Source organism: Nerophis ophidion, linkage group LG28 (genome assembly GCF_033978795.1).
Source record: "Nerophis ophidion isolate RoL-2023_Sa linkage group LG28, RoL_Noph_v1.0, whole genome shotgun sequence".
Classification (NCBI taxonomy): domain Eukaryota; kingdom Metazoa; phylum Chordata; class Actinopteri; order Syngnathiformes; family Syngnathidae; genus Nerophis; species Nerophis ophidion.
Genome location: NC_084638.1, coordinates 2,176,090 through 2,203,513, shown reverse-complemented (window position 1 = coordinate 2,203,513; position 27,424 = coordinate 2,176,090). Strand labels below are relative to the sequence as shown.

General features: G+C 40.7%; 1 protein-coding gene across 4 annotated transcripts in view; it reads left to right on the top strand.

The window, feature by feature from the left end:
- The window catches only part of LOC133545386 (serine/threonine-protein kinase tousled-like 1-B), a 95,307-nt gene extending 83,245 nt beyond the window's left edge, over positions 1-12,062 (top strand). For 3 of the 4 annotated variants that reach the window (XM_061890892.1, XM_061890895.1, XM_061890891.1), the window contains exon 21: positions 8,537-12,062. In XM_061890892.1, the coding sequence (XP_061746876.1) occupies positions 8,537-8,698 (162 nt within the window). In that variant the 3' untranslated portion in view covers positions 8,699-12,062. Of the gene's footprint in view, positions 1-1,212; positions 1,356-8,536 lie in introns of those variants that run through there. The other variant, XM_061890894.1, reaches the window with a different exon arrangement.
- The last annotated feature ends 15,362 nt before the right edge of the window (positions 12,063-27,424 follow it).

Sequence of the window (27,424 nt, the reverse complement as noted above, 5' to 3'; positions counted from 1 at the left end):
CAACCCTCGTGTTGCCGGCACGGCCACTCTACCAACCGAGCTATGCCGGCCTAAATGGGGGGGGAATGGGAGAAAAAAATTGAAGATTAAATAAAATAAAAAAAAATCAGTCTAAGCCTGGGCCCTGGAGAGGGGGTCCAGACTGAGGCCAAGGGGGGAAAAACAACTCATAGCCATAGTACACATTTAACTTGGTATCTGACGTATGCTAACTTCTTCAGCTAGTTTTACGCTTTGCTTTCTCTAATTGTGAATGATATTTATATAGCGCTTTTCTCAAGTGACTCAAAGCGCTTTACATAGTGACACCCAATATCTAAGTTACATTTAAACCAGTGTGGGTGGCACTGGGAGCAGGTGGGTAAAGTGTCTTGCCCAAGGACACAACGGCAGTGACTAGGATGGCAGAAGCGGGAATCGAACCTGCAACCCTCGTGTTGCCGGCACGGCCACTCTACCAACCGAGCTATGCCGGCCTAAATGGGGGGGGAATGGGAGAAAAAAAATTGAAGATTAAATAAAATTTAAAAAAATCAGTCTAAGCCTGGGCCCTGGAGAGGGGGTCCAGACTGAGGCCAAGGGGGGAAAAAACAACTCATAGCCATAGTACACATTTAACTTGGTATCTGACGTATGCTAACTTCTTCAGCTAGTTTTACGCTTTGCTTTCTCTAATTCCAAAGCGATCATTTTTTTTTTTCAATCTAAATGTGGATTTTGGATTCATTTGAGATTGTATGAGTGCTGAAAAGTATGGGTGTTCCAAAGGACACTTCATTAGGTACACAGGGGGAGTGATGTTGCAGCAAGTGTGCCTAATGTTGTGGCCAGTATAAAAGAGATGCCAATAAAGCAGAAATGTTAATAATGTCAGGAATGTTAATATTTACATGAGTGATTGGAGCACATACTTGAACATTCATGCAGTTTGTTTCTTTTATGAATTTATTATGGGTCCACTGGAAATGTGACTTGGTCAAAAGTATACGTACAGCAATGTTAATATTTGCTTGCATGTCCCTTGGCAAGTTTCACTGCAATAAGGCGCTTTTGGTTGAATTTTTGACTACTCCCCTTGACAAAATTGGTGCAGTTCAGCTAAATTTGTTAGTTTGGACTTCTTCAGCATTGTCCACACCTTTAAGTCAGGACTTAGGGAAGGAGATCCTAAAACCTTCATTCTAGCCTGATTTAGCCATTCCTTTACCACAGGGGTGCCCATTACGTGGATGGCGAGCTACCAGTCGACCGCGGGGGGTGTGTCAGTCCATCTCCAGCCAGGCTTTTAAAAAAAATAGACCTAAAAATGAGTGATCATCAATCTTCACCAAGACGTCACTTAAATGACATTCACGGTACCGGAGGGTCTTGTGAGATGACGCTGGCTGCTGCAAGATCATTATTATGAAAATATGACCCAGAAACACTTTTTATTTCAACAGACTCTCGCGCCGTCCCTTCCGTCAAAACTCTAAAGGCCGACTGCACATTTCCTATCTTCACAATAAAAGCCCTGCTTCATGCTGCCTGCGCTAACTAAATACAGAGTCTGGGAAAACTGGCGTGCACAAGCGATCCCTCAGAAAGCTGGCGTGCACAAGAGACTCTTATTTTGTTAGCGCAGGTAGCATGAAGCAGGGCTTTTATTGTGAAGATAGGAAATGTGCAGTCGGCCTTTAGAGTTTTGACAGAAGGGACGGCGCGAAAGTCTGTTGAAATAAAAAGTGTTTCTCGCCTTCCTCTCTGTCATTTTTTCCTAATAATGAACTGGCAGCAGCCAGCGTCATCTCACAAGACCCTCGGGTGCCGTGAATGTCAATCAAGCAAGCTACGGAATTTGCCGCCAATGTTTTTCTTGTAAAGTGTATGGAAGCTGGATGAATTAGATGCCAAAAAGCAACCACTTTCATGTGGTATTGTACAGAAAGGACCACTTTTTTTCTCCTCCATTTGAAAATGTGGGCGTTATCATCATTACTGTCTGATTCCAATCAATGCGAGTCATCAGAATCAGGTAATACACCAACTTATATTCTTGTCTTTGTGAAAGAAAGACATCTATATGTGTTACACATGCTTGTATTATCATTAAACACATTTAACTTGTTTACAAAAATGTCTCTTTCATAAATAAATAAATATAAATGAGGTAGATCCCCTCGAGTTGGTCAATTGAAAAGTAGCTCGCCTGCAGAAAAAGTGTGGGCACCCCTGCTTTACCACTTTTGACGTGTGTTTGGGGTCAAACACGCCCAAGACCCAACCTCCAGGCTGACGATATTAGGTTGTCCTGAAGAATTTGGAGGTAATCCTCCTTTTTCATTCTCTGTAAAGCACCAGTTCCCTTGGCAACAAAACAGGCCCGGAGCATAATACTACCACCACCATGCTTGACGGTAGGTATGGTGTTATTGGGATTAAAGGCATCACCTTTTCTCCTCCAAACATATTGCTGGGTATTGTGGCCAAACAGATCCATTTTTGGTTCATCTGACCGCAGAACTTTCCTCCAGAAGATCTTATCTTTGTCCATGTGATGTCAAAAGAAATAAGTCCATGTAAAAAAAACAATAAATTTAGCTGAACTGCACCAATTTTGTCATGGGGAGTGGTCCAATTTTCAACCAAAAGCGCCTTATTGCAGTGAAACTTACCAAGGGACATGTAAGCAAACATTAACATTGCTGTACGTATACTTTTGACCAGGTCACATTTTCAGTGGAACCATAATAAATTCATAAAAGAAACAAACTTCATGAATGTATTTTTTTTTGTGACCAATGTGCTCCGATCACTTTATCACCAAAAAACTATAAGAGTTGTAGAAATGTTCGGAAACTCAAAGACAGCCATGACATTCTGGTCTTTACAAGTGTATGTACACTTTTGACCACGACTATAACTCCACATTTTCTATGTACAGGCAATAATTTTTGCTTCAAAATATTACTTTAGTGTTTTTTTGGTAAGAAATATTGTAGTGTGTAAGGACGGCAGTCGAAGGAGAACATGACATTCAGACTGTTTTCATGTCAGCAACGGAGCAGGGTCTTTATAGTCGGGGCTTCTCAACACAACACTATTTTAATCCAGTTATTTACAAAAACCTATAGGGACTTAGCAGCTACACAACAGCCAAGCACACATGTCCTTAATTGAACAATATTTCCATGTAAAACAGAGCATTTGTCAATATAAACAAATATCAAGTAATTACAGTTGCATACGACTTATACAAAGTATCCAGTAACAAACGTGTCTGCATAACTTCAATTTACTACTTGATGAGCGTGGGTTCATGAATTATTGTGACCACTAGGTGTCGCCTGAAAACAATACCCACTCTACTTTCAGGTGAAATCCATTTATAATAAATAGTTTCATATTTGTCATACCTACCATTGTTCTGTTCGACTCACCTTATCTAACATCTCACTTTACGATACATTAGAGTTTGTCTTAATCCTGCTGATATATCCCATCGATATCTGTATTGGCCCCATGATGTGGGTATCGTATCGGCACATCCTTAAAATGCCCATGTCGTAGAAAGCCTATATTAGGAAGTGTGTGTATTACGTCGCACACACAAGGACACTTCATTAGGTACATATTGAATGTCATATAAAGCCTACATTATGACGTCGCACACACACGGACACTTCATTAGGTACATATTGAATGTCATATAAAGCCTACATTATTACGTCGCACACACACAAGGACACTTCATTAGGTACATATTGAATGTCATATAAACCCTACATTATGACGTCGCACACAAGGACACTTCATTAGGTACATATTGAATGTCATATAAAGCCTACATTATTACGTCGCACACACAAGGACACTTCATTAGGTACATATTGAATGTCATATAAAGCCTACATTATGACGTCGCACACACACGGACACTTCATTAGGTACATATTGAATGTCATATAAAGCCTACATTATGACGTCGCACACACAAGGACACTTCATTAGGTACATATTGAATGTCATATAAAGCCTACATTATTACGTCGCGCACACAAGGACACTTCATTAGGTACATATTGAATGTCATATAAAGCCTACATTATGACGTCGCACACACACGGACACTTCATTAGGTACATATTGAATGTCATATAAAGCCTACATTATTACGTCGCACACACACAAGGACACTTCATTAGGTACATATTGAATGTCATATAAACCCTACATTATGACGTCGCACACAAGGACACTTCATTAGGTACATATTGAATGTCATATAAAGCCTACATTATTACGTCGCACACACAAGGACACTTCATTAGGTACATATTGAATGTCATATAAAGCCTACATTATGACGTCGCACACACAAGGACACTTCATTAGGTACATATTGAATGTCATATAAAGCCTACATTATTACGTCGCACACACACGGACACTTCATTAGGTACATATTGAATGTCATATAAAGCCTACATTATGACGTCGCACACACAAGGACACTTCATTAGGTACATATTGAATGTCATATAAAGCCTACATTATTACGTCGCGCACACAAGGACACTTCATTAGGTACATATTGAATGTCATATAAAGCCTACATTATTACGTCGCGCACACAAGGACACTTCATTAGGTACATATTGAATGTCATATAAAGCCTACATTATTACGTCGCACACACACGGACACTTCATTAGGTACATATTGAATGTCATATAAAGCCTACATTATGACGTCGCACACACGGACACTTCATTAGGTACATATTGAATGTCATATAAAGCCTACATTATGACGTCACACTCACAAGGACACTTCATTAGGTACATATTGAATGTCATATAAAGCCTACATTATGACGTCGCACACACACAAGGACACTTCATTAGGTACATATTGAATGTCATATAAAGCCTACATTATGACGTCGCACACACAAGGACACTTCATTAGGTACATATTGAATGTCATATAAAGCCTACATTATGACGTCGCACACACAAGGACACTTCATTAGGTACATATTGAATGTCATATAAAGCCTACATTATGACGTCGCACACACAAGGACACTTCATTAGGTACATATTGAATGTCATATAAAGCCTACATTATTACGTCGCGCACACAAGGACACTTCATTAGGTACATATTGAATGTCATATAAAGCCTACATTATTACGTCGCGCACACAAGGACACTTCATTAGGTACATATTGAATGTCATATAAAGCCTACATTATTACGTCGCACACACACGGACACTTCATTAGGTACATATTGAATGTCATATAAAGCCTACATTATGACGTCGCACATACAAGGACACTTCATTAGGTACATATTGAATGTCATATAAAGCCTACATTATGACGTCGCACACACAAGGACACTTCATTAGGTACATATTGAATGTCATATAAAGCCTACATTATTACGTCGCACACACAAGGACACTTCATTAGGTACATATTGAATGTCATATAAAGCCTACATTATGACGTCGCACATACAAGGACACTTCATTAGGTACATATTGAATGTCATATAAAGCCTACATTATGACGTCGCACATACAAGGACACTTCATTAGGTACATATTGAATGTCATATAAAGCCTACATTATGACGTCGCACATACAAGGACACTTCATTAGGTACATATTGAATGTCATATAAAGCCTACATTATGACGTCGCACACACAAGGACACTTCATTAGGTACATATTGAATGTCATATAAAGCCTACATTATGACGTCGCACACACAAGGACACTTCATTAGGTACATATTGAATGTCATATAAAGCCTACATTATGACGTCGCACACACAAGGACACTTCATTAGGTACATATTGAATGTCATATAAAGCCTACATTATTACGTCGCACACAAGGACACTTCATTAGGTACATATTGAATGTCATATAAAGCCTACATTATGACGTCGCACACACAAGGACACTTCATTAGGTACATATTGAATGTCATATAAAGCCTACATTATGACGTCGCACACACAAGGACACTTCATTAGGTACATATTGAATGTCATATAAAGCCTACATTATTACGTCGCACACACAAGGACACTTCATTAGGTACATATTGAATGTCATATAAAGCCTACATTATTACGTCGCACACACAAGGACACTTCATTAGGTACATACTGAATGTCATATAAAGCCTACATTATGACGTCGCACACACAAGGACACTTCATTAGGTACATATTGAATGTCATATAAAGCCTACATTATTACGTCACACACACAAGGACACTTCATTAGGTACATATTGAATGTCATATAAAGCCTACATTATGACGTCGCACACACAAGGACACTTCATTAGGTACATATTGAATGTCATATAAAGCCTACATTATGACGTCGCACACACAAGGACACTTCATTAGGTACATATTGAATGTCATAAAGCCTACATTATTACGTCACACACACAAGGACACTTCATTAGGTACATATTGAATGTCATATAAAGCCTACATTATTACGTCGCACACACAAGGACACTTCATTAGGTACATATTGAATGTCATATAAAGCCTACATTATTACGTCGCACACACAAGGACACTTCATTAGGTACATATTGAATGTCATATAAAGCCTACATTATTACGTCGCACACAAGGACACTTCATTAGGTACATATTGAATGTCATATAAAGCCTACATTATGACGTCACACACACAAGGACACTTCATTAGGTACATATTGAATGTCATATAAAGCCTACATTATTACGTCGCACACACAAGGACACTTCATTAGGTACATATTGAATGTCATATAAAGCCTACATTATTACGTCGCACACACAAGGACACTTCATTAGGTACATATTGAATGTCATATAAAGCCTACATTATTACGTCGCACACAAGGACACTTCATTAGGTACATATTGAATGTCATATAAAGCCTACATTATGACGTCGCACACACAAGGACACTTCATTAGGTACATATTGAATGTCATAAAGCCTACATTATTACGTCACACACACAAGGACACTTCATTAGGTACATATTGAATGTCATATAAAGCCTACATTATGACGTCGCACACACAAGGACACTTCATTAGGTACATATTGAATGTCATATAAAGCCTACATTATTACGTCGCACACACAAGGACACTTCATTAGGTACATATTGAATGTCATATAAAGCCTACATTATTACGTCGCACACAAGGACACTTCATTAGGTACATATTGAATGTCATATAAAGCCTACATTATGACGTCACACACACAAGGACACTTCATTAGGTACATATTGAATGTCATATAAAGCCTACATTATGACGTCGCACACACACGGACACTTCATTAGGTACATATTGAATGACATATAAAGCCTACATTATGACGTCGCACACACAAGGACACTTCATTAGGTACATATTGAATGACATATAAAGCCTACATTATGACGTCGCACACACACGGACACTTCATTAGGTACATATTGAATGACATATAAAGCCTACATTATGACGTCACACACACAAGGACACTTCATTAGGTACATATTGAATGTCATATAAAGCCTACATTATGACGTCGCACACACAAGGACACTTCATTAGGTACATATTGAATGTCATATAAAGCCTACATTATGACGTCACACACACAAGGACACTTCATTAGGTACATATTGAATGTCATATAAAGCCTACATTATGACGTCGCACACACACAAGGACACTTCATTAGGTACATATTGAATGTCATATAAAGCCTACATTATGACGTCGCACACACACAAGGACACTTCATTAGGTACATATTGAATGTCATATAAAGCCTACATTATGACGTCGCACACACAAGGACACTTCATTAGGTACATATTGAATGTCATAAAGCCTACATTATGACGTCGCACACACAAGGACACTTCATTAGGTACATATTGAATGTCATATAAAGCCTACATTATGACGTCGCACACACAAGGACACTTCATTAGGTACATACTGAATGTCATATAAAGCCTACATTATGACGTCGCACACACACGGACACTTCATTAGGTACATATTGAATGTCATATAAAGCCTACATTATGACGTCGCACACACACAAGGACACTTCATTAGGTACATACTGAATGTCATATAAAGCCTACATTATGACGTCGCACACACACGGACACTTCATTAGGTACACATTGAATGTCATATAAAGCCTACATTAGGAAGTGTGTGTATTTTGTCATTAGGTACATATTGAGAGGAGTGAAGTGAAGTATATTTATATAGCGCTTTTCTCTAGTGACTCAAAGTGCTTAACATAGTGAAAGCCAATATCTAAGTTACATTTAAAGCAGTGTGGGTGGCACTGGGAGCAGGTGGGTAAAGTGTCTTGCCCAAAGACAACGGCAGTGACTAGGATGGCGGAAGCGGGAATCAAACCTGGAACCCTCTAGTTCCTATACCGCCCCCTATATTTAAAATCAAATGCTCATTTTTAACCGGCCCCCCTCCCCTGCAGGCGTTTATCCGCCGCTGCCTGGCCTACCGCAAGGAGGACCGCTTCGACGTGCACCAGCTGTGCTCGGACTCCTACCTCCTGCCGCACATAAGGCGCACCAACTCGTCCAGCGCCCTGCAGCCGGCCGCCTCATCGCTCGCCTCCTCGCTCACAACCTTCTGATTGCCTGCCGAGGTACGCCCGACCCGACCCGACCCGTGCGCCCAAATGCAGGGAAATGTGGATTTGACGCGCTTCCAGAAAGGATGAGTCAGCAGATCCTGCCTGAACTGTGAACGCTGCAATAAGAGCAAGATGGACTAACTTCCACTACATAAGGTAAGTGTGGGAGAGACCAGGACTCCCAGGACGATGACTTGGAGACGCGGAAGATTAAAAGGATTCGTGCATCTCATTGTCAAAAAAAACAAAACAAAAAAAATTCCAGATAAAAAAAAAAAAAAAATCTGGAGTTGATTTGCACTTCCCACTTCGATTGTGACTTTTTTGTCGTGAAGCCAGAAAAGTTCCTCGGTCCGCATTTTTTATTTGTGTCGCCATGTGCGTGTACGTGTCCAACACTTCCTCGCTTCTTACTCCCGGAACCTTTTTGCTGCTGCACGTGTCGCCCTAACGTTTGTCCCCCGCCCCCCCCACGCATTATAGTTTGATGGAGGGATGGCTTGTAAAGATAAACATAAAGTACACCTTTACACTGCACACCCCATCTTGATTTATACGCCCGGATTTTTCCTGCCAGTCTAAACCCTCCAAAGAGTCTCAAATCTGGTATTGTGGCATCAGGAAGTAGTCCTGAATCTGATCCTTTCAAATGTGACCTCAGACTAAACGCAATGTGACCTAAATGTGGATTTTTTTCCTGCTAGCCTAAGGCAGAGGTGTCGAAGTCAAGGCCCGTGAAAGAAGGATTTATGGCCCCTGGGATAATACTGGATTAGTATTAGAAGCGGCCCGCAGGCCACAGCCACCGGCTGCTGTTTTGCACACACCAATAGTGTTGGTGATAGGAATTTTCAAAATGGGGCCCCATCAAGTCATTAAAATGGGGTCCCCCAGTCAATTTTTGGAGTCCCGCTTTTTTGTAACCATTTAAAAAAAAAAGATTAATGTTATATCTCACATTATATATTACTCAGTGGCCGCCCTGAGATCGGTAGGTCGTGAGTTCAAACCCCGGCCGAGTCATACCAAAGACTATAAAAATGAGACCCATTACCTCCCTGCTTGGCACTCAGCATCAAGGGTTGGATTTGGGGGTTAAATCACCAAAAATGATTCCCGGGCGCGGCCACCGCTGCTGCTCACTGCTCCCCTCACCTCGCAGGTGTGCTTCAAGCTCATGGAGAGAATGCCAAGAGTGTGCACAGGGTGGCTATTTAGAAGAAAGTAGAATATAAAACATGTTTTTGGTTATTTCACCTTTTGTTGTTAAGTACATAACTCCACATGTGTTCATTCATAGTTTTGATGCCTTCAGTGACAATCTACAGTGTAGTAAATACCGTGTTTCCTTGAATTGCCGCCGGGTATAAAGTATGCGCCTGGCTAGAATTACTGCCGGGGTCAAACTCGTTTCGCTAAAATAATTAGCGCATGCTTAGCATTACCGCCAGCTCAGGATAAACGCCGGGTCAAACTCCTTTCGCAAAATATTATTTTTATTAGCGCAGGGTCAAACTCGTCACGTCACGGGTGACAGGTCACCAAAATGGAGGAGGCTGATTTCAATAATTAGAAATCGCATAAAGGGAAGAAGATTAAGAGCTATTCAGTAGGATTTAAGGTCCAAGCTATTGAATATGCTAAAAAGAACAGTAAGCAGCTATGTTTTATTAATATGCCGTAGCTGCGTGTGTCAAATATGAGTCATTAAATGACTCCCGCCTCCTGGTGGTAGAGGGCGCTAGTGATCCTTCTTGCGACTAGAAGTGACAACAAGCAGCAAGAGTGTGTTTATTTTTTCCTCTCGCTTGCACTTTTAACATGGAGGATTACATATCTAAAATAAAACCGTTTTCTAAACTGGACTTTCAATCGAAGCAGGAGGTAATAAAGCTAGATCTCCATTGGGATGTTTAAAACTGAAGAAAGATAAGGAAGACTTCTATAAACAAGTTTTTGGTGTTTTTGTTCAGAAGGAGCTCCGCATGGACTTCATTTATAAGTAAAGGGACGGCGTGGCGCAGTGGGAGAGTGGCCGTGCGCAACCCGAGGGTCCCTGGTTCAAATCCCACCTGGAACCAACCTTGTCACGTCCGTTGTGTCCTTGAGCAAGACACTTCACCCTTGCTCCTGATGGGTGCTGGTTAGCGCCTTGCATGGCAGCTCCCTCCATCAGTGTGTGAATGTGTGTGTGAATGGGTAAATGTGGAAGTAGTATCTAAGCGCTTTGAGTACCTTGAAGGTAGAAAAGCGCTATACACTGACAACCCAGGCTTCACGGTGGCAGAGGGGTTAGTGCGTCTGCCTCACAATACGAAGGTCCTGCAGTCCTGGGTTCAAATCCAGGCTCGGGATCTTTCTGTGTGGAGTTTGCATGTTCTCCCCGTGAATCAATCAATCAATCAATGTTTACTTATATAGCCCTAAATCACTAGTGTCTCAAAGGGCTGAATGCGTGGGTTCCCTCCGGGTACTCCGGCTTCCTCCCACTTCCAAAGACATGCACCTGGGGATAGGTTGATTGGCAACACTAAAAATTGGCCCTAGTGTGTGAATGTTGTCTGTCTATCTGTGTTGGCCCTGCAATGGGGTGGCGACTTGTCCAGGGTGTACCCTGCCTTCCGCCCGATTGTAGCTGAGATAGGCGCCAGCGCCCCCCGCGACCCCGAAAGGGAATAAGCGGTAGAAAATGGATGGATGGATGGATGGAAGTACAACCCATTTATTATTTATTTAAAGGCAAGACCTTAATAAAGTTTTTTTAATTAAATGTGCTTTTCATGATGGTGTCCTTACATCACACTCAAATTTTTAAGCGCATGCCTTTGGTAAGTGCCGGAGTGAGAAGAGGTTTTAAAATAATTAGCGCCCCGGTGGCAATTCAAGGAAATACGGTAGTCATGAAAATAAAACGTGTCCAAACTTTTGTTCATACATTATTTACTTTCACCTAAAAAAAAACTTATTTTTAAGGTGTTGCAACTTATTTTATTTTGTAGTAGAAGCGACTTCCTCCTGGTGGACTTCCTTATACTTTATAGAAGTGTACATGCAAGAGAGGTGGATAATCACATTTTACTTGCAGTGTAAATAAACAGTCTGCTGGGGAAAAAAAAGACATAATAAAATAAATCTGGTTTGGGCCTGCAGTGTAAACGTGGTCTAGTTGGAAGGAAAAGGTGTGTGTGCACAAGCCAAACTACTTCCACTCAATCCCCTCCTTTTTGTCATTTGAGCCTTGCGGGAGGTGGGAAGAAAGAGAACCTGGATCCTTGTGTCATGACAGTGATGGTCGGGTGGTAAGCAACATAGCGGGAGGGGGGTCATGCCATTCAAATGCAATAAAGATTGCCTTCAATGTCTACCTTCCTGCAGTCCTTCCTGTGTGGCCCACTGACACAAGCAAGGCGCTACCTTTTTTCCACCTACGCTTTGCACCCTGCGGCTTATAAAATTGTGAATGTTCCTAACAAACGGGGACACTTATAGTTTGTGCTATGGCGCCATCTTTTGGATAAGTTCTGTTAGTCGTTTCCTCGTCCATAGCGTTTTTACTCAAATGGATTCTTCATTCATCACTCCAAAGTTTTACAATATAACCAAAACAATTCTTACGTACTAAAACGTCCCATGTGTGATGTCTGCAGGGGTGTTTCCATGCATATTTGTACGTGCTATCATAATGTCATGAAGCCAGCGTCGTTAGCTTTAGCTAGTATGCTAACACGTTTACGAGTGTCTGTTAGTGTTATTAACTTACAACAGCATTTTTTTGTATCCTTTTAGTTTCGTAGCTGATTTGAGAGCTAGATCCCGCATACCGATGTCTTCTGTTTTGTTTGATCGGCCGTTTTACTGCACCATTTGGAAGCAATTACGGTATGTCAATAAACATTTACACAATATTTTATGTGCAAACAACTCCTTTTACAGCATATATACCTGCGACTTATTAAGTTATGGAAAAATATTTTTTTTCTTCAAAAATTCTGTGGGTGTGGCTTATATCCCAGTCAATCAATCAATCAATCAATGTTTATTTATATAGCCCTAAATCACAAGTGTCTCAAAGGGCTGCACAAACCACAACGACATCCTCGGTAGGCCCACATAAGGGCCAAGACAGTCCTTTGAGACATTTGTGATTTAGGGCTATATAAATAAACATTGATTGATTGATTGGTGGAAAAACTCACACCCAGTGGGACGTCAGTGACGATGATGACTATGAGAAACCTTGGAGAGGACCGCATTTGTGGGCAAATGCCCCGCCCCCCACCCCAGGAGACTGAAAGCAATACCTGTCGAGCGGGTCTAACATGATATTGTGAAGTCCAATCCATAGTGGATCTAACATAACGGTGAGAGTCCAGTCCATAGTGGATTTAACATAACGGTGAGAGTCCAGTCCATAGTGGATCTAACATAACGGTGAGAGTCCAATCCATAGTGGATCTAACATAACGGTGAGAGTCCAGTCCATAGTGGATCTAACATAACGGTGAGAGTCCAGTCCATAGTGGATCTAACATAACAGTGAGAGTCCAGTCCATAGTGGATCTAACATAACGGTGAGAGTCCAGTCCGTAGTGGATTTAACATAACGGTGAGAGTCCAGTACATAGTGGATCTAACATAACGGTGAGAGTCCAGTCCATAGTGGATCTAACATAATAGTGAGAGTCCAGTCCACAGTGGATCTAACATAACGGTGAGAGTCCAGTCCATAGTGGATCTAACATAACGGTGAGAGTCCAGTCCATAGTGGATCTAACATAACGGTGAGAGTCCAGTCCATAGTGGATCTAACATAATAGTGAGAGTCCAGTCCATAGTGGATCTAACATAGTAGTGAGAGTCCAGTCCATAGTGGATCTAACATAATAGTGAGAGTCCAGTCCATAGTGGATCTAACATAATAGTGAGAGTCCAGTCCATAGTGGATCTAACATAATAGTGAGAGTCCAGTCCATAGTGGATCTAACATAGTAGTGAGAGTCCAGTCCATAGTGGATCTAACATAATAGTGTGAGAGTCCAGTCCATAGTGGATCTAACATAGTAGTGAGAGTCCAGTCCATAGTGGATCTAACATAATAGTGAGAGTCCAGTCCATAGTGGATCTAACATAATAGTGAGAGTCCAATCCATAGTGGATCTAACATAACGGCGAGAGTCCAGTCCACAGTGGATCTAACATAACGGCGAGAGTCCAGTCCACAGTGGATCTAACATAACGGTGAGAGTCCAGTCCATAGTGGATCTAACATAACGGTGAGAGTCCAGTCCATAGTGGATCTAACATAACGGTGAGAGTCCAGTCCATAGTGGATCTAACATAATAGTGAGAGTCCAGTCCATAGTGGATCTAACATAACGGTGAGAGTCCAGTCCAAAGTGGATCTAACATAACGGTGAGAGTCCAGTCCAAAGTGGATCTAACATAACGGTGAGAGTCCAGTCCAAAGTGGATCCAACATAACGGTGAGAGTCCAGTCCATAGTGGATCTAACATAACAGTGAGAGTCCAGTCCATAGTGGATCTAACATAATGGTGAGAGTCCAGTCCATAGTGGATTTAACATAACGGTGAGAGTCCAGTCCATAGTGGATTTAACATAACGGTGAGAGTCCAGTCCATAGTGGATCTAACATAATAGTGAGAGTCCAGTCCATAGTGGATCTAACATAGTAGTGAGAGTCCAGTCCATAGTGGATCTAACATAATAGTGAGAGTCCAGTCCATAGTGGATCTAACATAATAGTGAGAGTCCAGTCCATAGTGGATCTAACATAATAGTGAGAGTCCAGTCCATAGTGGATCTAACATAGTAGTGAGAGTCCAGTCCATAGTGGATCTAACATAATAGTGTGAGAGTCCAGTCCATAGTGGATCTAACATAGTAGTGAGAGTCCAGTCCATAGTGGATCTAACATAATAGTGAGAGTCCAGTCCATAGTGGATCTAACATAATAGTGAGAGTCCAATCCATAGTGGATCTAACATAACGGCGAGAGTCCAGTCCACAGTGGATCTAACATAACGGCGAGAGTCCAGTCCACAGTGGATCTAACATAACGGTGAGAGTCCAGTCCATAGTGGATCTAACATAACGGTGAGAGTCCAGTCCATAGTGGATCTAACATAACGGTGAGAGTCCAGTCCATAGTGGATCTAACATAATAGTGAGAGTCCAGTCCATAGTGGATCTAACATAACGGTGAGAGTCCAGTCCAAAGTGGATCTAACATAACGGTGAGAGTCCAGTCCAAAGTGGATCTAACATAACGGTGAGAGTCCAGTCCAAAGTGGATCCAACATAACGGTGAGAGTCCAGTCCATAGTGGATCTAACATAACAGTGAGAGTCCAGTCCATAGTGGATCTAACATAATGGTGAGAGTCCAGTCCATAGTGGATTTAACATAACGGTGAGAGTCCAGTCCATAGTGGATTTAACATAACGGTGAGAGTCCAGTCCATAGTGGATCTAACATAACGGTGAGAGTCCAGTCCATAGTGGATTTAACATAACGGTGAGAGTCCAGTCCATAGTGGATCTAACATAACGGTGAGAGTCCAGTCCATAGTGGATCTAACATAACGGTGAGAGTCCAGTCCATAGTGGATCTAACATAACGGTGAGAGTCCAATCCATAGTGGATCTAACAACGGTGAGAGTCCAGTCCATAGTGGATCTAACATAACGGTGAGAGTCCAGTCCATAGTGGATTTAACATAACGGTGAGAGTCCAGTCCATAGTGGATTTAACATAACGGTGAGAGTCCAGTCCATAGTGGATCTAACATAACGGTGAGAGTCCAGTCCATAGTGGATTTAACATAACGGTGAGAGTCCAGTCCATAGTGGATCAAACATAACGGTGAGAGTCCAGTCCATAGTGGATCTAACATAACGGTGAGAGTCCAGTCCATAGTGGATCTAACATAACGGTGAGAGTCCAATCCATAGTGGATCTAACATAACGGTGAGAGTCCAGTCCATAGTGGATCTAACAACGGTGAGAGTCCAGTCCATAGTGGATCTAACATAACGGTGAGAGTCCAGTCCATAGTGGATTTAACATAATAGTGAGAGTCCAGTCCATAGTGGATTTAACATAACGGTGAGAGTCCAGTCCATAGTGGATTTAACATAACGGTGAGAGTCCAGTCCATAGTGGATCCAACATAACGGTGAGAGTCCAGTCCATAGTGGATCTAACATAACGGTGAGAGTCCAGTCCATTGTGGATCTAACATAATAGTGAGAGTCCAATCCATAGTGGATCTAACATAACGGTGAGAGTCCAGTCCATAGTGGATCTAACATAACGGTGAGAGTCCAGTCCATAGTGGATCTAACATAACGGTGAGAGTCCAGTCCATAGTGGATCTAACATAATAGTGAGAGTCCAATCCATAGTGGATCTAACATAACGGTGAGAGTCCAGTCCATAGTGGATCTAACATAACGGTGAGAGTCCAGTCCATAGTGGATCTAACATAATAGTGAGAGTCCAGTCCATAGTGGATCTAACATAATAGTGAGAGTCCAATCCATAGTGGATCTAACATAACGGTGAGAGTCCAGTCCACAGTGGATCTAACATAACGGTGAGAGTCCAGTCCATAGTGGATCTAACATAACGGTGAGAGTCCAGTCCATAGTGGATCTAACATAATAGTGAGAGTCCAGTCCATAGTGGATCTAACATAATAGTGAGAGTCCAGTCCATAGTGGATCTAACATAATAGTGAGAGTCCAGTCCATAGTGGATCTAACATAACGGTGAGAGTCCAGTCCATAGTGGATCTAACATAATAGTGAGAGTCCAGTCCATAGTGGATCTAACATAACGGTGAGAGTCCAGTCCATAGTGGATCTAACATAACGGTGAGAGTCCAGTCCATAGTGGATCTAACATAACGGTGAGAGTCCAGTCCATAGTGGATCTAACATAATAGTGAGAGTCCAGTCCATAGTGGATCTAACATAACGGTGAGAGTCCAGTCTAAAGTGGATCTAACATAACGGTGAGAGTCCAGTCCAAAGTGGATCTAACATAACGGTGAGAGTCCAGTCCAAAGTGGATCCAACATGACGGTGAGAGTCCAGTCCATAGTGGATCTAACATAACAGTGAGAGTCCAGTCCATAGTGGATCCAACATGACGGTGAGAGTCCAGTCCAAAGTGGATCTAACATAACGGTGAGAGTCCAGTCCAAAGTGGATCCAACATGACGGTGAGAGTCCAGTCCAAAGTGGATCTAACATAACGGTGAGAGTCCAGTCCAAAGTGGATCTAACATAACGGTGAGAGTCCAGTCCAAAGTGGATCCAACATGACGGTGAGAGTCCAGTCCATAGTGGATCTAACATAATGGTGAGAGTCCAGTCCATAGTGGATTTAACATAACGGTGAGAGTCCAGTCCATAGTGGATTTAACATAACGGTGAGAGTCCAGTCCATAGTGGATTTAACATAACGGTGAGAGTCCAGTCCATAGTGGATCTAACATAACGGTGAGAGTCCAGTCCATAGTGGATCTAACATAACGGTGAGAGTCCAGTCCATAGTGGATCTAACATAACGGTGAGAGTCCAATCCATAGTGGATCTAACATAACGGTGAGAGTCCAGTCCATAGTGGATCTAACAACGGTGAGAGTCCAGTCCATAGTGGATCTAACATAACGGTGAGAGTCCAGTCCATAGTGGATTTAACATAACGGTGAGAGTCCAGTCCATAGTGGATCTAACATAACGGTGAGAGTCCAGTCCATAGTGGATTTAACATAACGGTGAGAGTCCAGTCCATAGTGGATCTAACATAACGGTGAGAGTCCAGTCCATAGTGGATCTAACATAACGGTGAGAGTCCAGTCCATAGTGGATCTAATATAACGGTGAGAGTCCAATCCATAGTGGATCTAACATAACGGTGAGAGTCCAGTCCATAGTGGATCTAACAACGGTGAGAGTCCAGTCCATAGTGGATCTAACATAACGGTGAGAGTCCAGTCCATAGTGGATTTAACATAATAGTGAGAGTCCAGTCCATAGTGGATTTAACATAACGGTGAGAGTCCAGTCCATAGTGGATCTAACATAACGGTGAGAGTCCAGTCCATAGTGGATTTAACATAACGGTGAGAGTCCAGTCCATAGTGGATCCAACATAACGGTGAGAGTCCAGTCCATAGTGGATCTAACATAACGGTGAGAGTCCAGTCCATTGTGGATCTAACATAATAGTGAGAGTCCAATCCATAGTGGATCTAACATAACGGTGAGAGTCCAGTCCACAGTGGATCTAACATAACGGTGAGAGTCCAGTCCATAGTGGATCTAACATAATAGTGAGAGTCCAATCCATAGTGGATCTAACATAACGGTGAGAGTCCAGTCCATAGTGGATCTAACATAACGGTGAGAGTCCAGTCCATAGTGGATCTAACATAACGGTGAGAGTCCAGTCCATAGTGGATCTAACATAATAGTGAGAGTCCAATCCATAGTGGATCTAACATAACGGTGAGAGTCCAGTCCATAGTGGATCTAACATAACGGTGAGAGTCCAGTCCATAGTGGATCTAACATAATAGTGAGAGTCCAGTCCATAGTGGATCTAACATAATAGTGAGAGTCCAATCCATAGTGGATCTAACATAACGGTGAGAGTCCAGTCCATAGTGGATCTAACATAACGGTGAGAGTCCAGTCCATAGTGGTTCTAACATAACGGTGAGAGTCCAGTCCATAGTGGATCTAACATAACGGTGAGAGTCCAGTCCAAAGTGGATTTAACATAACGGTGAGAGTCCAGTCCATAGTGGATCTAACATAACGGTGAGAGTCCAGTCCATAGTGAATCTAACATAACGGTGAGAGTCCAGTCCAAAGTGGATCTAACATAACGGTGAGAGTCCAGTCCAAAGTGGATCTAACATAACGGTGAGAGTCCAGTCCATAGTGGATATCCCAGTGCGCTCTATAGTCTGGAAAATATGGTATTTGCATATTTTTTTTTGCTTAACCCATCCGACATTTGTGAACCTCTACAGGATATTTTATGTCATGATGGACAGTAGGGAAAAGATTAATATGGCCCCATTCCAGGGTGGATCTCGGATGAGAGGAAGAGGGGCTGCTAATCATTAGAAAATGATGGAAATTGTTACTCTACATAGAAACTGACCCTGTGGTCAAAGTTTGAATCACAAAATGCCATCGGCTCGGACTCCCCCCCCCCACTCCCAATTTGTCACGTTTCATGTGTCAGGTAAACCGCGGCGAATATATATAAATATATATTTTTTAATATATATATGTACCCCCTTTCCTGCTGTAGGTCGTCGTATATCTGCAAAGTACTGCAGGGATGAAGACTCGGGAGACGAAAGTTTCTGCAGCAGATTCCTAAAACCACTAGCGTGCTCGGAAAGGGAGCGGAACTTTTTCCTGCTACGCGTGTTCGCTCAGTCTCTAGTCAAACTCCCCAAGTCCTTTTCAGATTCACCATCTTCGATTTACTTCCCGGTGTGATCGTTCGAAGAAATACAATCCCCTGAAGGCCACACCCTGTCCTCTCTTTCTCCCCCAAAATCTCCCTGCCTTTGTCCCATTCTATTGGAAACTGCTCCTTTGCTGGCTTATCTTGATTATTGCCTCCCCCCTATGTTCAATGCCTTATTGTGTTAAGTTAAAGTACCAGTGACACTAGGTGTGCTGACATTTGTCCTCTGCATTCGACCCATCCCCTTGTGCACCCCCTGGGAGGTGAGGGGAGCAGTGAGCAGCAGCGGAGGCCACGCCCGGGACCTTTAAACTTACTTTAAACCCAACCATTGACAGTTATACCTGACCATGTACTGTACTTTACTACATAGTTGCCATGCAGAAAAATGTTGTGGAGCTCCTCACATCTGAACATTGTTTACAATCATGGCCACCAGCAGCGAGAGCGATTCGGACCGAGAAAGCGACAATTTCCCCATTAATTTCAGCGAGGATGAAAGATTCGTGGATGAGGAAAGTGAGAGTGAAGGACTAGGGGGGAAAAAAAAAAAGCGATTTAGATGTTATTAGACAAATTTACTAGGATAATTCTGGAAAATCCCTTATCTGCTTATTGGGTTTATTAGTGAGATTATATCAATCAATCAATGTTTACTTATATAGCACTAAATCACTAGTGTCTCAAAGGGCTGCACAAACCACCACGACATCCTCGGTAGGCCCACATAAGGGCAAGGAAAACTCACACCCAGTGGGACATCGGTGACAATGATGACTATGAGAACCTTGGAGAGGAGGAAAGCAATGGATGTCGAGCGGGTCTAACATGATACTGTGAAAGTTCAATCCATAATGGATCCAACACAGCCGCGAGAGTCCAGTCCAAAGCGGATCCAACACAGCAGCGAGAGTCCAGTCCAAAGCGGAGCCAGCAGGAAACCATCCCAAGCGGAGGCGGATCAGCAGCGCAGGGATGTCCCCAGCCGATACACAGGCAAGCGGTCCATCCTGGGTCCAGACTATACCGTCGTACCTGAAAGTCGGAGGGGTGTGGCCACAAGTGTGGTGAGGTGACCGCCAGTGTCTCCGAGGGAAGGCACGTTTCTTGACGAGGCGAAGGCAGCAGTTGGGGCCGGGCTGAGATTTTTTTTTTCTTCCCCTCCACGGTGGAAGCATCTGACGGTCGGAGGCGGCCGGTGGGAGGAGGCAAGAGAGTCCGCATCTGCCTCTTGGACAGGCGCAGAACGAACGACGCAAGCTCTCCGCTCATGTCTACGGTAAGAGCCGACTTATTACCACCATTTTCTCACCGGAACCCGCCGGTTGACATGTGGCAGGGAACCATGTTCGCTTGACCGCTCTGTTCCATAGTAAAGCTACACCGTCACCTTTCGGGAATGTAAACAAGAAAACACCGGCTGTGTTTGTGTTGCTAAAAGCGGCCGCAATACACCGTTTCCCACCTACAGCTTTCTTCTTTGACGTCTCCATTATCCATTGAACAAATTGCAAAATTCAGCCACACAGATGTCCATAATACTGTGGAATTAAGCGATGAAAAGAAACTACTTATAGTTATGAACGGTGCTGTGACGTTTTAGCATGATACTTCCGCGCGAAATTTAAAATTGCAGTTTAGTAAACTAAAGCGGCCGTATTGGCATGTGTTGCAATGTTAATATTTCATCATTGATATATAAACTATCAGACTGCGTGGTCGCTAGTAGTGGGTCTCAGTAGGCCTTTAAGTGCATAAGTATGCTCACAATATATATAGTTAGTACTAAACATACTCAAAGCCCTCAGCTCCTGTTCTATACAGTAAACCTGGATCACATTGACAAACATAGAACATCGGGGTCCAAATTAGTCCTTTACATAACTTGAGGTGTCCCTCAAGGCACCCTTTCAAGTCCTCTATTATTTCTGGTAATGTAACTGAGGTGTGGCGCTCGCTTGCTTACCTTAAAATGCAGTCATTCCTCTGGGTGTTCCTCAAGGTTCCACCTTAGGTCCTCTCTTTTTCTCCCTTTGTGCTATTCAACCGGCGGCTTTGCGAGTTCGGCTCAAAAATAGTCAGAGGACCTTAAAAACAGCATGGAGCTCCTGTAACTCCAAACAAAAATAGAGACAATTAAAAGTCTTCTGTAGAGGACAATAGTTCTCTATAACATACAAGACTAATAGTGAAGCTTTCCGGGACAAGTCTCCACCTCACATACGTCGACAGCGATTTTGAGAGTTTAGCGCAAGTCATAAGACCCATCCTAAACTTAGCTGGGACAAAATGCAGGACTCGCCATAAAGCAGATTTTCTGCTCGTCAAGGCGGTAAGAAAGTAAACGTCCATTTTATGTTTCCCAGGGATGCTTCAATCCCTTCTTAAAAACACATGCTTTCATTGTGCATACTTGATTACCGCTTTGCACACTCTTGGCATTCTCTCAAAGTGTGTGCTTGGGTTAGCATACCAGCTGATGCTAACTGCGCTGGCTCGGCAAATATGCATGAAAACACTCCCTACAGACATCACAAATGGTATGGTTTAAGTGAGTAAGAATTGTTTTGGTTGTATTGTAAAACTTTGCTCGGAGGGATGAATGAAGAATCCATACGAAGAGAAACGCTACGGACGACAAAAAGACTACTTCCGGTTCGGAGCTCAGTCTAAACAGAACTTATCCAAAAGATGGCGCCTTGCTTGTTAGGAAAAATGCACCATTTTGATAGCTGCAGGGTTCAAAGCGTAGGGAAAAGAAAGAAAACCTCTTGAAGAGTGTGCAAGGGGGGCTATTTTGAAGAAAGTACAATATAAAACATGTTTTCAGTTAAGTACATAACTCCACATGTGTTTGTTCATAGTTTTGATGCCGTCAGGGACAATCTACTGTGTAAATAGTCATGGAAATAAAGAAAAGGTATTGAAATGAGAAGGTGGGTTCAAACATTTGGTCTGTAAAAGTGGTGCAAAATGTAGCAGTTTTGGGACAATCCCAGTAAGAAATGGGATCAAGTAATGTAATGTATTAAAAGTAATGTAATACTCAGTAATGTAATGTAATAAAATAAATGTAATACACAATGTAATAAAAGTAATATAAGACATAGTAATGTAATACTCAGTAATGTAATGTAATGAAAGTACATGGCAGTAATGTAATGTAATAAAAATAATGTAATACATGGCAGTAAATAAAAGTAATGTAATACATGTAGTAATGTAATACAAGTAATGTAATACACAGCAGTAATGTAATGTCATAAATGTAATGTAATACATGTAGTAATGTAATACAAGTAATGTAATACATGTAGTAATGTAATGAAAGTAATGTAATACATGGCAGTAATGTAATGTTATAAATGTAATGTAATTCATGTAGTAATGTAATACAAGTAATGTAATAAAAGTAATGTAATACATGGCAGTAAATACAAGTAATGTAATACATGTAGTAATGTAATGTCATAAATGTAATGTAATACATGTAGTAATGTAATACAAGTAATGTAATGAAAGTAATGTAATACATGTCAGTAATGTAATGAAAGTAATTTAATACATGGCAGTAATGTAATGAAAGTAATGTAATACATGGCAGTAATGTAATAAAAGTAATGTAATACATGGCAGTAATGTAATGTAATACAAGTAATGTAATACATGGCCGTAATGTAATAAAAGTAATGTAATACATGGCAGTAATGTAATGTAATAAAAGTAATGTAATACATGGCCGTAATGTAATAAAAGTAATGTAATACATGGCAGTAATGTAATAAAAGTAATGTAATACATGGCCGTAATGTAATAAAAGTAATGTAATACATGGCAGTAATGTAATGTAATACATGGCAGTAATGTAATACATGGCAGTAATGTAATGTAATAAATGGCAGTAATGTAATGTAATAAAAGTAATGTAATACATGGCCGTAATGTAATAAAAGTAATGTAATACATGGCAGTAATGTAATATATGGCAGTAATGTAATGTAATACATGGCAGTAATGTAATAAAAGTAATTTATTACATGACAGTAATGTAATGTAATAAAAGTAATGTAATACATGGCAGTAATGTAATGTAATACAAGTAATGTAATGCATGGCCGTAATGTAATAAAAGTAATGTAATACATGGCAGTAATGTAATGTAATAAAAGTAATGTAATACATGGCAGTAATGTAATAAAAGTAATGTAATACATGGCCGTAATGTAATAAAAGTAATGTAATACATGGCAGTAATGTAATGTAATAAAAGTAATGTAATACATGGCAGTAATGTAATACATGGCAGTAATGTAATGTAATAAATGGCAGTAATGTAATGTAATAAAAGTAATGTAATACATGGCCGTAATGTAATAAAAGTAATGTAATGCATGGAAGTAATGTAATAAATGGCAGTAATGTAATAAAAGTAATGTAATACATGGCAGTAATGTAATAAAAGTAATTTATTACATGACAGTAATGTAATGTAATAAAAGTAATGTAATACATGGCAGTAATGTAATGTAATACAAGTAATGTAATACATGGCCGTAATGTAATAAAAGTAATGTAATACATGGCAGTAATGTAATGTAATAAATGGCAGTGATGTAATAAAAGTAATGTAATACATGGCAGTAATGTAATAAAAGTAATTTATTACATGGCAGTAATGTAATAAATGGCAGTTATGTAATAAAAGTAATGTAATACATGGCAGTAATGTAATATAAGTAATGTAATACATGGCAGTAATGTAATGTAAGTAATGTAATACATGGCAGTAATGTAATGTAAGTAATGTAATACATGGCAGTAATGTAATATAAGTAATGTAATACATGTAGTAATGTAATAAAAGTAATGTAATACATGTAGTAATGTAATAAAAGTAATGTAATACATGTAGTAATGTGATAAAAGTAATGTAATACATGGCAGAAATGGAAGGCAATGGGGTGAACATGCTTTATCAGTATCATACTTCAAAAAATGGTGCACTACCAAACACTCTTTGTAGCATTTAATCCTAACTTCATTTTGATTTAAGAAAAAAATTACGTGAGCCCATTCCTGATCCGGCATGAGAGGAGCTTAATGTTTTTGCAATGCAGTCTGCTGAAAATGATGGAAAGCGCCACTCGACATGGCTACTGGCGCTGTGTTCAAAGTTGGAATGTCTAATAACACATTTAAAAAGGGGCACTTTTGGGGGGAATTTCGCCCATCGTTCACAATCCTCATGAAAGACATGACGGATGTTTTTTATTTTTTGCATTCTAAACATTAAATAAATGCGATCAAAACTCCACTTACATTAAAGCCTATAGCAGCCGCTCTATTCTGCCTATAAAGCCCTTAAAAACATCCATTAAGTCATGTAGTAAAACGCACATTTATAATATTTACGTATTTCACTCATTTTGAGCACAATCATTTGAAAAACGGTAGTTTTTTTTCCAACATCACTGATTATTACTCACTGCAGACTTTACAGGCGCCAACAAACATAATAAAACATCACTTACTGTACAATGTCTGCTGTCATTAGGACGCCGACTGCTGGGATGGTCATATATTCCTATTTAGATGAAGAAAAAGGGGGCGTTTTTTCGTGGTGTTCTTACCATTTCCGGGTGTAAATTGGCTGTCAAAGTGCACCAACTTGTAATACGTCCTCAGCCTTCTACTATCCAGGTGAGAGGCAGGATTTATGATCTACAATCAAGTCTGACGAGCAAGGAAACGAGGAAAACAGGTGGTCATGACAACATTGGGGCTGGTGATCACAGCCCGGCTAGAAATAGTTTGTCTGCGTTAGCACTTATAATAACAATATCACTTATACTTGGTTGATATCCAAGTCACGAAATGTAAATAGAGCTTTTTGGATGTTTTTTTATTGGTTTTATAGGCGGACTAAAGGATCTTCAAATGCATAAAAAATATTTACACCCCTCATGTCTTTCGTAGTGACTGTAGGCAAAATTCCCCCTTTAGAATATTAAAAAATCTACTCCTCCGCCCCAAAATGTGTCACGTTTCATGTGTCAGGTAAACGTGCCGAATGGGGGACAATCCATTAATTTTTGTTTTATATATTTTGCTCCTGAGTTAATGTCGCTGATCAATATATATATATATATATATATATATATATATATATATGTATATATATATATATATATATATACATACATACATATAGATACACACATAACATTTCAGGAAAAATGTTGCACTTGAAATCTTTTCTGTTACAGACTAAAGCAAAGCTGCAAGCAGCGATGAACGGGACCGACTTTTGCTGGTGTGTCCTGCCTTTACCCATTCAACATATCTTTACCTGCACGTTACCTACCTTCCCTGCATCCTGGGGTCACACTGGTGCTTCTTTCGGTCACCTGTACACACTGGTGCTTCCTGCCATCACCCAGACAACATATCTTTACCTGCACATTACCTACCTTCTCTGTATCCTGGAGTCAAACTGGTACCTCCTTCTTCCATCAAGTCAACATATCTTTACCTGCACACTACCTGCCTTCTCTGCATTGTGTTGTCACGCTGGTGCTTCCTGCTTTTAAGCGGCCATCTTTGAAGGCTCGTAAAATCAAAACCGGAGCAGTTAATAAATCTCTTTTCGCAACTTTTAATCAGAAGGGTTCAATCTCTCCTGTGCGAGTTTGAAACCGACAAAACAAACGCGCTCAGAGGAGATAATGTTTGAAAAAAGGTGACGGGTTTTTACAAAACTTTTGTTTTGAAGGGGTAATTGCCAACTTCCTGTTGATTTTTGCTGAAGGATGTCAGTGAATGAAATGTAGGTCTAATTGAGACCTACATAAAGTTTTTGTTACATGTCTCTACGACATTCCTACCGGTAGTTACAGGCAGTTTTGTTTGTGTTTTCTTCCCAAGAGCAGTTTTGTCTGTTTTATTGCTAGGGGGCGTTAGGAATTTTGAGTTTTGGGGTTTGGTTTTTATATTAGATCGCAATATTCACCAGTCCTGATGTTTGTGTCCAGTTTGGTGAGTTTTGAAGCATTTTAAGGGAATCAAATTACAGCTCAAAGAGGCAAAAATGACATCTTTTTAGGAAACTTTGTTTTGAAGGGGTTTTTGCCAACTTCCTGTTGATTTTTGCTGAAGGATGTCAATGAATGAAATGTAGGTCTAAGTGAGACCAACATAAAGGTTTTTGTTACATGTCTCTTCGACATTCTTACCGGTAGTTACAGGCAGTTTTGTTTGTGTTTTCTTCCCAAGAGCAGTTTTTCTGTGTTTTATTCCTAGGGGGCGCTAGGAATTTGGAGTTTTGGGGTTTGGTTTTTATATTAGATCGCAATATTCACCAGTCCTGATGTGTGTGTCCAGTTTGGTGAGTTTTGAAGCATTTTAAGGGGGTCAAATTACAGCTCAAAGAGGCAAAAATTACATCTTTTTAGGAAACTTTGTTTTGAAGGGGGTTTTGCCAACTTCCTGTTGATTTTTGCTGAAGGATGTCAATGAATGAAATGTAGGTCTAAGTGAGACCTACATAAAGGTTTTGGTTACATGTCTCTTCGACATTCTTACCGGTAGTTACAGGCAGTTTTGTTTGTGTTTTCTTCCCAAGAGCAGTTTTTCTGTGTTTTATTCCTAGGGGGCGCTAGGAATTTGGAGTTTTGGGGTTTGGTTTTTATATTAGATCGCAATATTCACCAGTCCTGATGTTTGTGTCCAGTTTGGTGAGTTTTGAAGCATTTTAAGGGGGTCAAATTACAGCTCAAAGAGGCAAAAATGACATCTTTTTAGGAAACTTTGTTTTGAAGGGGTTTTTGCCAACATCCTTGTTGATTTTTGCTGAAGGAGGTCAGTGAATATGAAATCTAAGTCAGACCGACATAGAGGTTTTTGTTTCATGACTCTCTGACATTTACAAGCAGTTTTGTCTTTGTTTTTTCCTAGGGGGCGCTAGAGCGCAATTTAGAGTTTTGTTTTTTGGATTAGATCGCAATTTTCGCCAGTCCTGATGTGTGTGTCGAATTTGAAGCATTTTAAGGGCGTCAAATTACAGCTCAAAGAGGCTGCGGTATAATAATAATAATAAAACCTTAGAAATACAATTAAGTCCTCTGTCCCAAAGGGACATTCGGTCCCTAAAAAGGATGTTACAAATGTATTCTTTGTTGCAAGTTGATTTACATTTCTTAGTTAATAGT